General features: G+C 45.3%; 1 protein-coding gene across 2 annotated transcripts; it reads left to right on the top strand.

The window, feature by feature from the left end:
- The first annotated feature begins 3145 nt into the window (after positions 1-3145).
- On the top strand, positions 3146-10150 carry NFKBIL1 (NFKB inhibitor like 1). Of its 2 annotated transcripts, none has more exons than XM_087708479.1 (5): positions 3146-3460; positions 5878-6190; positions 7578-7693; positions 8629-8746; positions 9562-10150. In XM_087708479.1, exons 2-5 carry the CDS (start codon positions 5914-5916, stop codon positions 10095-10097), a joined length of 1047 nt encoding a protein of 348 aa, XP_087564605.1. In that variant the 5' UTR covers positions 3146-3460; positions 5878-5913; the 3' UTR covers positions 10098-10150. The 2 variants fall into 2 exon arrangements, with proteins under 2 accessions (XP_087564605.1, XP_087564604.1); XM_087708478.1 differs by having other exon boundaries at positions 9559-10150.
- Positions 10151-12420: the final 2270 nt, after the last annotated feature.

Raw genomic sequence — 12420 nt, 5'->3', positions numbered from 1 at the left:
TGGGTGGGTGGGCGTGGCAAGGTGGACATGTGACTGGGTGGGCGTGGGCAACTTGATGTTACTCAAGTTGGTCAAGGGGCGCCTCCCTGGCCTCTTACACACCACCCTCCTGCCAGCCACTCCTCGCCCGCCTTAGGACCCCAATAGGAAGCAGTTGTTAAGAGCTAAGCAACCACCATGAGAAAGAGTTAGCAAAATAGCTGGCTCAGTTAAAATTGGATCTGACCGAGAGGGAGGCTCAGCAGAAGCACCTCACTGAGGATTACAAGCATAGGCTTTCCAAGCAGAGGGAAGACATGGGGGAATGCAAGGCCAGGTACTGGCGCCTGGAGGCTCACTGGGCTGAGATGATCAGCCAGTTCCAGGCCATCATGCAATCTCACTGGAACAAGGCCCTCCGGCTCTTTGCCACCAGCAGCACTTCCCTCCAGCCTTTTGCCCAAAGCCCAACACCAGGAGGCTGAAGCAGACCCCAAGTCAGAATTTCTGCCCCCCTCCGACCCGCACAAAAGGACCCAAAAGGAGAGACACTCTGCAGCAACACAAATGTTCATTGCACGGTTCCACCGCAGGGGGTATAGTTTGAGGACCTCTGATTTAGTGCAATGTAAAAAATGCAAATAATTTTTCTGCGGACCACCAAAATTTTCTCACGGACCACCAGTTGGTGACCACTGCTATAGACATCCAAATGTTTTTACACTGTTTGATAAGAATTTTTAAGTTCTGTATATTTCAGATTGTATAAAATAAAACCCATGAATCTGAAAATTATTTCAAACACCAAGGTAAATAGAGCCAAGGTGGCGCAGTGGTTAAAATGCAGCACTGCAGGCTACTGCTAGATCAGCAGGTCAGCGGTTCAAATCTCACCGGCTCAGGGTTGACTCAGCCTTCCATCCTTCCGAGGTGGGTAAAATGAGGACCCAGATTGTTGGGGGCAATATGCTGACTCTCTGTAAACCGCTTAGAGAGGCCTGAAAGGCCTATGAAGCGGTATATAAGTCTACTGCTATTGCTATTGCTATTGCTATGATAGGGACAATGGAATATATCTCTGCTAATTAATATGAATGTAAAAAAAATAGAGTAAATGGAAGAATGAGAACGTTCAAGACATGTAAATGTAGAAAATAGTCAACATGTTCTTGGTGGCCAGGAAGGAAAAAACATCCCATTCTAAAGCTATTTGAAAGGATAGAAAAATAGAGATGCAGTGAATTGTGCTGATGTAGAAGACTTTTAATTATATTTTCTATTCTCTTTCTCCTCCCTTTCTTCTTTCAGGCATGTAGTTTTTTGGGGTTTATTGTTTCTTAGTCCTTTTCTGTGTTCTATACAATCCTGCCTATTCAAAAGGAAATAGTACATTGATTTTTTTTTTTTTTTTGTCTGCTTGAACCACACACACACACAACAAAGAATCTGCTATTTCAAACAACAATGGCTTGGAAGGCATCTTCAGCATGAATTCCCATTTTATACTGATGGAAGAAATGTCCTTTTTAGGTTCAGTTCCAAGTGGGGGGAAGACACTGGAAACATGGAGGCTGCTTGGAAAGATGGTTTAATGGTGGACAGGACCACATGGCTTCAGCTCTTGAACAGAAAAGATGTTGTGTGAAGAAGAAAAAGAGACAAGAGATGCTGAAAGTTCCAGGTTTTAGGTCCTCTCTGACTTTTGATCTTTAGCTTGTATTCTGATTGGTTGTCAGACTCCCATGGGGCTACACAGGGGCAACTCTCTAGGCTGTGTTTTGAATCCAAGTTTGGTTGAGCATTTGCTTCTTCTCAGGTACCCTGTGGTGAGATGGGTAAAGGGCTAATACTATCATGCCTTAATCCCATCACCCTGGAACTGAAAAGGGGGAGGTATTTGTTATGTAGAATAGACTGGTTCAGGTCTTTTAATGGTCCATTGACAAAGGTGGGGGCTATTAAGAGTGAGCCTGCTTCCTGCCTAAAAACACATTTCTCCATTTCTGATCCAGGGAAATATAATATTCTGCCTTTTCAATATTTCCCAGGATATTTCATTTTTCTAGAAGAGGGGTGGGTTTTAGCTTCCTACAATACCACTCCTAATTTTCACATTTCCTTTTGGCAGATATTTATAAACAGATATACTGAAGTAATCCCAAACCCATCTCTTTAGGACTACTATATTTGGGTTAAAAAAAAAACCTGGGTAACCAATAGATGGCAGCAGTGTGAAGATTCTCCCCCCCCCCCCCCTTTACCAAATTGCTACTCTTTGCTACTCATCTCCTTTTGCAGCCCGGCAATAGTAGCCTATATAAAATTAAGAAAGCGATTCAGACACACAGGAAGTTTCTAATTCCCATTCCTTTCATCTCACAATATGTTCGCTTGCTGGGAAGGGTGGAGACTGCACTTCAATACATCTGGAGGACGGAAATTTAGGGTTACAACATTACCTCGCTGCTGCTGTTCTTCCCTCCCCAACCCGCCTGCTTTGTGCTTCCAACTCTGGTTTCCTAGTCGGACTCTTAAACGCCGGACACCAAGTATGGGCATGAACAAACCATCGCTGATGTTTTAGAGAACTGCTTGAAGGCACTTCCGCCCTTACTTACCTCTTATTTATTCCATTTCCTGTATGAACGCCGGGCGCTTTTATGTATCAACTAGAAATTTGCTAAGGTAATCTCGATTTATGGAAGAAGGGAGGGTGTATTAAAGGAAAGAGATGCTCTGGGGTGGGGTGGGAGGGGAAGGGGAAGAAATTAACTGCCCAGGAATCCAGAATGAGAATAAAGAAAAAGTGCATTTCAACGAGCTAAATGCAGCACAGATAATGCTGTGCTTTGAATGAGCACCCGACTTTGCAGAAAAACAACACGAACGTTTGATCAAAACTCGCTTGGGGAGGTAAGTGTGTCATAACCTTTTTTGGAATCATAATCGGATTAACACGGGAAAGGAAGGAAGGGGTGGTTTAGATCATAAACCGGGTTATCACTCGTGAGCAAGGAAGCGATTCGAATTGGACATCGGTTCGAAAGTATAATTTATTCTACTATACTTTTTCAACCCTTTTACAAATAGGAGGGCGGGAGGAGGGCGGGAGGGCAACCCAGAAGTTTAGGGGCTTTACTAGGGCAATCCAGAAGTTTAGGGGCTTTACTATGGTTTCCCTTCCGTGCCAGCTGTTCTCTCTCCGGTCCCTGTTCGCGCTGATGCACACGGTTGTGAACTGAATGAAGAGCTAGCGATGTATCATTTTAGTGTCTTCATTGTCATTGCTGGCAGTTGTCCGTGTTTTGGGTTCCTTTCCCTAATTCTTGATCTTTGGTAGTCTCTCTTTTCACATTCCTCCTTAACCTCCTTGATTTCAATCCACAGGTTTCTCTAGTTCCCGTCATTGAGGTTCGGGACCTTAGCGTGATTCCTGATGTTTTTGAAAATGGTAGTTGTGTGCTCAAGATCATGGAAACTGGTTGGTTTTCTTCTGCTGTTTTAGTTTAAGTTGGTACTTAGTATTTGACCAGTCGTGGCCTGTTCCACACTGGTCAACTCTTTGGTGTTATAACTGAATCCTTGTACCAATAATAGAGTCACTTCCCTCTCAGTGAGCTTCACTGTCTCATTTTATACTAAGAATGGTAGAATGATAAGAGTTGAAGATTCTGTTTCAGAGGTAGAAGAAGGGTGAGTAAAATGGAGGCATGGGGTGAAGGTGCCTGAAGAATTAAAGGCAACTCCCAAAGAAGCAGGATTTAGGATATGCTGAATGGAATGGAATTCAATTCTTTATTGGCCAGGTGTAATTGGACACATAAGGAATTTGTCTTTGGTGCATATGCTCTCAGTGTACATACAGAAAAAATAGAATAGAATACATTCATCAAGAAACACTTAGTGATAGTCATAGGTTTCATAAGCAATCAAATTATACTAGGAAACAAATAAAACAATATAAAATTTAAAGATACAAGCAACATGGTTATAGCCATAAGTGGAAAGAGATAGGTACTAGGAAAGAGATAGGTACTAGGAAGGAAGAGAATAATAATAATAATACAGTCTTAGTAGATAATTTGACAGTGTTGTGGGGATGTTTAGCAGAGTGATGGCATTCAGGGGAAAACTCTCCTTGTGTCTAGTTGTTCTGGTGTGCAGTGCCCTACAGCGTTGTTTTGAGGGTAGAAGTTGAAACCATTTATGTCCAGGATGTGAGGGATCTGTAGATATTTTCTCAGCCCTCTTTTTGATTCGTGCAGTGTACAGGTCCTCAATGGAAGGCAGGTTGGCAGTAATTGTTTTTTCTGCAGTTCCAATAATCCGTTGAAGAAAAAAACAACAAGTTTTTTTTCCTTTTTTTTTTAAGATAGGCTTGGTTCTTAATCTGATATACCTATTTTTAAGATATGAGTTCTGACAAATGTATCTTTTTCTACTGGCAGCATTCAGCTCTGACACCAAACACCTCTTTCTATATTCTCTCCCTTATGCGTGCTGTCCCACTTTAGTTTACCTTGAAAAGATTTGTATTGCTCAACAGCAAATTATCTTGATGTATGACAGACATCCACAGACCAAAGTCTCTTGCTTAATCCAAAGATTCTCTGTCTGTCTTCTCTGATGTTGTGTCTACGCTGTGGAATATTACTCTCCAAAGGTTTGGAAGATCCTTACCCTTCTGTCTGTCTTGTTGGGTTTGAGAGCAGACAATTATGGAGGCACAGATGACAGACTCAATAATTCCTCTGTGGAACAGAATCAGCAACTCTTTGGGCAGTTTGAACTTTCTGAGTAGGTGCAGAAAGAACATTCTTTGTTGTGCTTTTTTGATGACATTTTTGATGTTAGGTGTCCACTTTCGGTCCTAAGATAAAGGGCAAGTGTCTTCTTGCAGCTGGTCCAGGAAGATCAAGGATGTTTTGATTAATTTGGGGGTTCATCAGTTCTAGGTGCCCCCCCACCCCTAATCTCTCACTCTCCTTTCTCCCATTACTGAGCCTAGAGAAGGAATTTTGGCATTTTGCATGGAGAGGTAATGGAGCTGGAGGTCTCTGCTAACCCAGTGGGTTAGAACTGCTGCTTTTCATGACTTGCAGAACTATTTATTGTTATTTTGTATTTTTATAAAGTATATATTCCCCTCTGACTAGAATATCTATGAACATTTCAGCAGAAAATATATTTCATTATATATTTTTTATTACACACAAACACACCCACACCCACACACACAGTACCTCAAATGGGTCCTAGCCTGGTGCCAAAGCCAATAAAAATAAAAACCACCAGGCACGAAGAATGGCATTTCCAGCTTCTTTTATTGGAGGACTCCAGCAAAGGTGTTTCAGCAGCTAAAGGAGCCAAGACCTCGAACAATGCACAAGCACAAATTTTATACAGTTATGAGCAAGGAAGTTAATGCCCTAAGAATCACTCATTGGTTCCTGGATACACTTTTCTTTTGATTGGATTCTTCTACTTTACCCTCCTTCTTCATACATTGCATGTCTGTGTTAATAAGCTGTCTTATCAAAAGTGCTTTACTATTATAATAAGCTAGAGGATATCAAAGTTTATGTATCTACCTGCCTTAGCTATAGCAGCCTTCTAGTGTGTCCTTCTAACTTGTCACTTTCTTGTTGGTAGGCAGTAGTGTCCCCACCATTTGCTATACACATTGCAGCTGCAACTTTCTGCCTCAGCAATTCCTTTAATAAACTTTACTAATTCCAACCTCAATCCTTCCTTCTCTTTCTCTCTCTGCCCCTCCCTCCCTCCCTTCCCCCCCTCTCTCTCACACACACACTTAAGACAGCAGACATATCTAATATTGCTGCCACTTGTTTGATGGCTTAGGCTGAGACTGAGGGATTGATATTGAATTTTCTCCAGGCTTGTTGGTGAGAGTCCTGGTGCCCGTCTGGTTCCATGGCACTGAGGTACCAGCGCCGCTTATGGCGCTATGTGGAACGCGGCCGCCGTCACAAGTTGCACAGGCTCCTGCGGCATCACAGAGACGTCTTGGACCTGGGCGAAAGGAAGGGACACAAAAACCACACACCCTTGCACCGATGCTGTGCCCTCCTGGACCGCAAAGCTGCCGCCCTTTTGCTGAAGTACGGGGCAGACCCCTCTCTCCCGGACCACCGGGGAGACACAGCTCTGCATTTGGCTGCCCGGCAAGTGGCACGTGGAGGAGATCGTGGTGAGACGAAGCTTTAAAACTTTGTTTTGTGGCTTAGTTAAAATATGAAGACATCTGCTTCAAAAAAATAAATAAAACAATGGAGATCTCTCATCTACTGTACTATATGGAGATAGTAGATAGGACTGTCGCATAAAGTAATATATTGTTGCAAGATAGAATAGAACCATGATGGTGAACCTATGGCAAAGGTGATGATGGTGAACCTATGGCAAAGGTGGCACACAGAGCCCTCTCTGCTGGCACAAACGCCGTTGCCCCTCGTCAGATCTCCGTGGCGTTTCTTTTGTGAGCTTCTGTTTCCTTGCAAACGATGAAAGAGAAGCTCACGAAAGAAAAAGATCTTAACTCTTGCCATGCTGCCGGTGTTGGGATGCCCCGCCTTCCACCTGCCAGCTGGTCTTTGGCTCTCTGCTGCGCATACGTGCATGTTCGCACCCATGCACATTCACGCATATCTGCACATGCACACATTCACACATGTGCATGTATGCATGCATAAATGCATGTCCACGCATGTGCATGTTCGCACGTTCACATGTGCACACACGCCCTTCAGTTTGTCCATGCGCATGGGCGCAGTTTGGGCACTCGGTGTCTAAAAGGTTCGCCATCAGTGGAATAGAACAAGGGACCTTGGAGATGCCCCTTGGGGGCAAAGGATTGACGTGGGAACCATTCCTATATTTTGCTCACCTGGGGGAATAACATGAGGCCCTCAATGGAATCAATGGTAGGGGCTTCATTTGGCGCAATATTTATCCATTTGATTATTTGTTAAAGGAGATGCACACGCATGCTTGGAAGTCATGCGTGCATGTGGGGGACGGGCACACACCACACCCCATTTTTGGGCCTAGGAGGCTTCAGGGAGGCCTGCTAAGCCCAAAACGGGCCTTTAGGAATCATGCACGCATGCATAGGGGTGGGGGTCGCGGGGGGGGGCATATGCAAGCACAGGGGTGGGGTTGGTGTCGGATGCGCATTGCATTTTGAGTGTGGGCATGTGCAAGCGTGCACATTTGGCACGTGACGACAAAAAGGTTAGCCATCACTAGCATAAGTTTTCATAGGCCGCAATCCAATTCATTAGATTCGCTGAGGGAGTAACCAAAAATTATATATCGGTAATAATTTGTGCATCTAAAGAAGGAGTTTGTGGTTTACTAGAGTTATGCGAGTTATGCAGTTATATTATTAGTCTTTCAAGGTTTGTGAGGCACTGCGCTCAATAGTCTTAATATGCTGGTTTTGGTAAGAGAAGCCTGTTTTACTACAGAGTTTACAGTCGGTGTAGCAAACTATGAATATTCAAAACACAACTTGCTGCAATTTTCTCAGACGCCACTAAGTGGCGCTGCTCATTAACATTGATCTTTCTTCTCAGCCTATGAAGATCTGTTCGTACCTTTGCGAATCCACTGTCCATCTGCCATGAGCCTCAAGAACAGAGCTGGGAAGACCCCCGGGGACCTCTTGAACACAGCAGCGGAAGAGAAATGGGTATCAGTAACCCTCCAGTAAGGGTGTCTGTAGGAAGAGATGGCAGAAACTTGAAAGGAATGAAAACTTAATGGAGAAGGTGGGGGGGGGGGGAAAGAAAGAGAAAAAGATCCATATCATTTATTTTAATCATTATTACTTTCATGTTTCGTAATAGTATTTTAGGACCATCGCTGTTGCATAACCTTCTTACGTGTTTCTTATTGATGAAGAGGGAGGGAAGGGAAAGGGAGAGGAAAGGAGAGGAGAGAAGACAGGGGGAGAGGAGAGAGGAAAGAGGGGAGAGGAGAGGGAGAGGAGAAGAGAGCGGGGAGAAGAAAGAGGGAAGAGGAGAGGAGAGGAGAGGGGGAGAAGAAAGAGGAGAAAAGAGGAAAGAGAGGGGAGAGAGGAGAGGAAAGGAAAGGAAAGAGGGGAGAGGAGAGGAGAGGGCGAGAGGAAAGGAGAGGAAAGAGGAAAGGAAAGAGGAGACGAAAGGAGAGGAGAAGAGAGGGGGAGAGGAAAGGAAAAAGGGGAGAGGAGAGGAAAGGGGGGAGAGGAAAGGAAAGGAGAGGAGGGAGAGAAGAAAGAGGAAAGAAGGGAGAAGAAAGAAAAGGAGGAGAGAGGAGAGGAAAGGAGAAAGGAAAGGAGAGGAGGGGAGAGGAAAGAGGAAAGGGTAGCGGGGAGAAGAAAGAAAAGGAGGGGAGACGAAAGGAAAGGAGAAGAGAAGAGAGGGGGAGAGGAAAGAGGAAAGGAAAAAGGGGAGAGGAGAGTAAAGAGGTGAGAAGAAAGGAGAGGAGGGGGGATAGGAGAGGAAAGGAAAGGAGAGGAGCGGGGAGAAGAAACAAAAGGAGGGGAGAGGAGAAGGAGGAGAGGAAAGGAAGAAGGAAGGATCGTCAACTGTTTCTGTTTTGTTGTTTTATCTCAATCAAAGAGTGATATATTTTAATTCCCCACAGTGCCCTGAGGCAACACTTGAGGAAAATGAGGCAGAATCTGAGGCTGAGAGAGAGTGGCGATGCAAACTTCTCAATGAATGTGAGGACGAGTTTCAAGAGACCCCATGGCAGCATGAAGGTAAAGCTAGACTTTCCTTAAAAGTGAAGATCTCACAGTCCCATCAGGTGGTCTACCCTGTGGAGGTCTGAGCCATGATCGCGACAGATGGGTTCGTGGAGTTGCCACTAAGAAGGGTTAGCGCAGTGGTTAGAATGCTGCATTGTAGGCTAACTCTGCCCAAAACCAGGAATTCGATCCTGACTGGCTCCAGTTTGGCTCATCCTTCCGAAGTTGATAAAATGAGGACCCAGATTGTTTGGGGGTGATATGCTGATTCTGTAAACGGCTTAGAGGGGGCTGAAAAGCGATATGTAAGTCCTATTGCTACTGCTACTTAGACCAAGTTGTCAGGACCCCTAGACTTTTTTTTAAAAAAAATTAAATAATTCCCTCAATCAGTTTGGCCAGAGATTCTACCTTGTTTTCATTTTCTGAAGCACCCATTTTGCTGTTATTTAAACAATTTGCAGCATCAGCTGCAGTGGCGCAGTTGTAAGAGTGCAGCACTGCAGGCTTCTTCTGCTGACTGCAATTTGGCAGTTCAAATCTCACCAGGCTCAAGGTTGACTCAGCCTTCCATCCTTCTCAGGTGGGTAAAAGGAGGACCCAGATTGTTGGGGGCAATATGTTGACTCTGTAAACCACTTAGAGAGGGCTGTAAAGCACTGTGAAGCGGTATATAAGTCTAAGTGCTGTTGCTATTTTGGGCTTTGCAAGCTCCCTTGTTCTACTGTCTTAAAAAGTAAGAGAGTTGTGGCATCAGCTAGATTTGGAAGGGACCTTCACGGAGCATGATGCATCCCCTGGCTTATTTCCTCGTTCTTTTTCAGAAGATTTCTCTACTGGTCCCAACTCAGAAACGTTCGAGGAATGGACTGAACGCATACGCCGAGAATACGGGCAGAAACGTAGGCAAGAAGAGGAACAGCGTCACCAGAGGCCTAAAAAAGAAACTACAAAGCCTTCCGTTCAACTCCAGCGCTTGGAGCAAGAACACCTGGAGTACCTAAAGCGTGCCCAAGCCAAGGAGGAAGAGATTCAGGCAGGCAAGAGAAGGCGTTACGAGGAAGGGTGCAGCCGTGTCTTCTCCTCCTCAGACAGTTCACATTCATTGTGTTACAAGGACATTCCCTGGCCTAGCTCGACTGGGACTCCTGAGGAAATGGCCGCGGCAGCCCTTCGTGGTGTAGATCCTTCAGACAGAGGCGCTTATCGGCGCTTCCTTCGGCGTCAGCAGGCTTTGTGGCATCCGGATAAGTTTGCACAGCGTTGCGGCACACGGTTGGCCGAACAGGATCGCCGTCGGATCTTGGACACTGTCACAGCGTTGTCCCAAGCTTTCAATCGCTTGGCTGAAGCAGCCAAATAAAGCTGGCTGCTTGTCGACATCAGTATTTCTCGGCCTCAGGTACTTCAAGATGCATGGACTTCGACTCCCAGAATTCCCCAGACGGCATGCCGTCTGGGGAATTCTGGGAGTCGAAGTCCATGCATCTTGAAGTACCTGAGGCCGAGAAACACTGGTCTATGTGACTAAAATGTGTTAGGATACTTGAAAAGAGAGAAGATGTCTTGTTTTCTTTGCCCTGTTTATAAACAAAAAAAACCCTATAAACTGTTGCTGTTGAAAGTCTTCGATTGGCCTAGGGCCGACTGAGTATTCTTTGTTGAGGGCAATTCTGTATGAATACACACACCCCATGGTTGAGTTTCATAGGTAAGCCAGATCAATATGGCTTTGTTGAAAATCATTTTAAAAATATGGCTTAGTACTGGGATGGCGAACCTATGGCATGCTTGCCACAGGTGGCACACGGAACCATTTATCAGGGCACGTGAGACATTGGCCTGAACAGCTGGCCAGTGCGCATGCACGTGCTGGCCAGCTGACTTCGGCCTTCTTTTGAGGCCGTTTTTCGCCCTCCGGAGGCTTCCTTGAAGCCTCTGGACTGCGAAAAAACGGCCCTATGGGCAAACCGAAAATTCAGGAATGGACTTCCGGTTAAGTTGTAGGTCCGTTTTTCGCCCTCTGGAGTCTTCAGGGGCCTTTAGGAGGCTTCCCTGAAGGCTCTGGAGGGCAAAAACTGGCCCTACAGACAAACCAGAAGTCCAGTTTGTTCGTAGGGCTGCTTTTTGCCCTCCAGAGCCTTCAGGTAATATTCCGGAGGGCAAAAAAGGACCCTATGGACAAACCAGAAGTCACAATTCCCCAACATCTGGGTTCCCCATAGGTCCATTTTTAGCCCTCCGTAGCCTTCAGGGGCCTTCAAGAGGCTTCCCTGAATGCTCCAGGGGGCAAAAACTGGCCCTATGAGCACACCGGAAATGACTTCCAGTTCCAGATCCAGTAGATCTGATTTTCACCCTCCAGAGCCTTCGAGGAAGCCTCCTGAAGGCTCCGGAGGTTAAAAATCGACCCTATGGACAAACCAGAAGTCACCATTCCCAAACTTCCGGGTTCCCAGTAGGTCCATTTTTTGCCCTCCGGAGGCTTCAGGGAAGGGCGTCCGGGGGGGGGGGGAGAGGCGGGGGAGGCTGTTTTTGCCCTCCCAAGGCTCCTAGAAAGCCTCTGGAGCCTGGGGAGGGTGAAAAAAACATGCCAAAAGCAGGAGGTGCGCTGTTGTGCGCACATGCGTGGGGGTGCGTGTGCATAGCAGAGTGTGGCACACCCACGCACGAACCCCCCCTGTGCTCTTCGGCACGGGAGCCAAAAAAAGTTTGCCATCACTGGCTTAGTACATTTAGCCAGCCCCAGTCTTCTGCACATGCATATCTTGGTTGGAATCTCAGCCAATGAAAATGTGATGCCCACTAGCTGCGTTGTCATTTGATCTTACAAGGAAAGACCTGAGCTAGAGATCAGCATTTGAAGCCCAGTAGTTTAGTTTCCTCACCCGATGAGAGTCCCAATAGATAGCCCAGATCAGGAAATCAGTACCACAGAAAGGCTAAAAATTCATTTGTTCCGAATGGCTATCCAGATAGTCCTCAAGTTATGACTGTAATGGAGCCTGCCTATCACAGTTGTAAGATGTCAATTGAACCATTGGTTTTTCTATGGACGTGATTTTTGCAGCGTAAGTTAAATGCTGTTTTGAGCAAAACCGTCATAAAACACCATCACGTGATGATGGGACACTGCAAATGGCCATAAACATGGCACAAATTGCCAAGTGCCCAGAGTGTGTTCATCTGACCACTTAGACTTGGAATAACTTTATTGTCCTGTGAATTTACACTAATTGGTATACGTATATTAAAATGAAATTTTGTTGCACGCAGCTCTCAAACGCTCTCTACCTCCAATATACAGTACATAAACATGACTAAATAAATAAATAAACGAAAACAAAATAATGCATATAACTACATATATGACACAGAGAAACAACACAGTGTCAGGTGCTGCTTCATTTAATAATCAGGAAAGAAACCACTCAACTCCATTTGTTTGAAATTAAGTGTACTTTTACTAATTACAAACGAATAGTAGCAAAGCTAAGCTGAATCTGGTTAATTAGGCGCGAAAGCAAAGAATATCATGTACAGGTCAATCCCCTCCCCTTGGCACCCTAGTCCATAGTCCAATTATAATTCACCCAACTGTCAGGTGGGAGATATCTTCAAAAAATATCATCAGGGTGGAATGCTGGACAGTTAACCTTGGCGGGAAACTCCCTTCCTCCACATGC

Source organism: Thamnophis sirtalis, unplaced genomic scaffold, assembly GCF_051295495.1.
Source record: "Thamnophis sirtalis isolate CommonGarterSnake01/CBP01778 unplaced genomic scaffold, rThaSir2_p1.2 scaffold_3, whole genome shotgun sequence".
Taxonomy (NCBI): Eukaryota; Metazoa; Chordata; class Lepidosauria; order Squamata; family Natricidae; genus Thamnophis; species Thamnophis sirtalis.
This window is presented reverse-complemented; position numbering and strand designations above follow the sequence as displayed.

Coding starts and splice junctions, on each gene's coding strand:
- NFKBIL1 (XM_087708478.1), top strand. CDS start 5,914: ATGGCACTGAGGTACCAGCGCCGCTTATGGCGCTATGTGGAACGCGGC. Junction 6,191..7,577: donor GGCACGTGGAGGAGATCGTG/GTGAGACGAAGC, acceptor CTTTCTTCTCAG/CCTATGAAGATCTGTTCGTA. Junction 8,747..9,558: donor GACCCCATGGCAGCATGAAG/GTAAAGCTAGAC, acceptor GTTCTTTTTCAG/AAGATTTCTCTACTGGTCCC.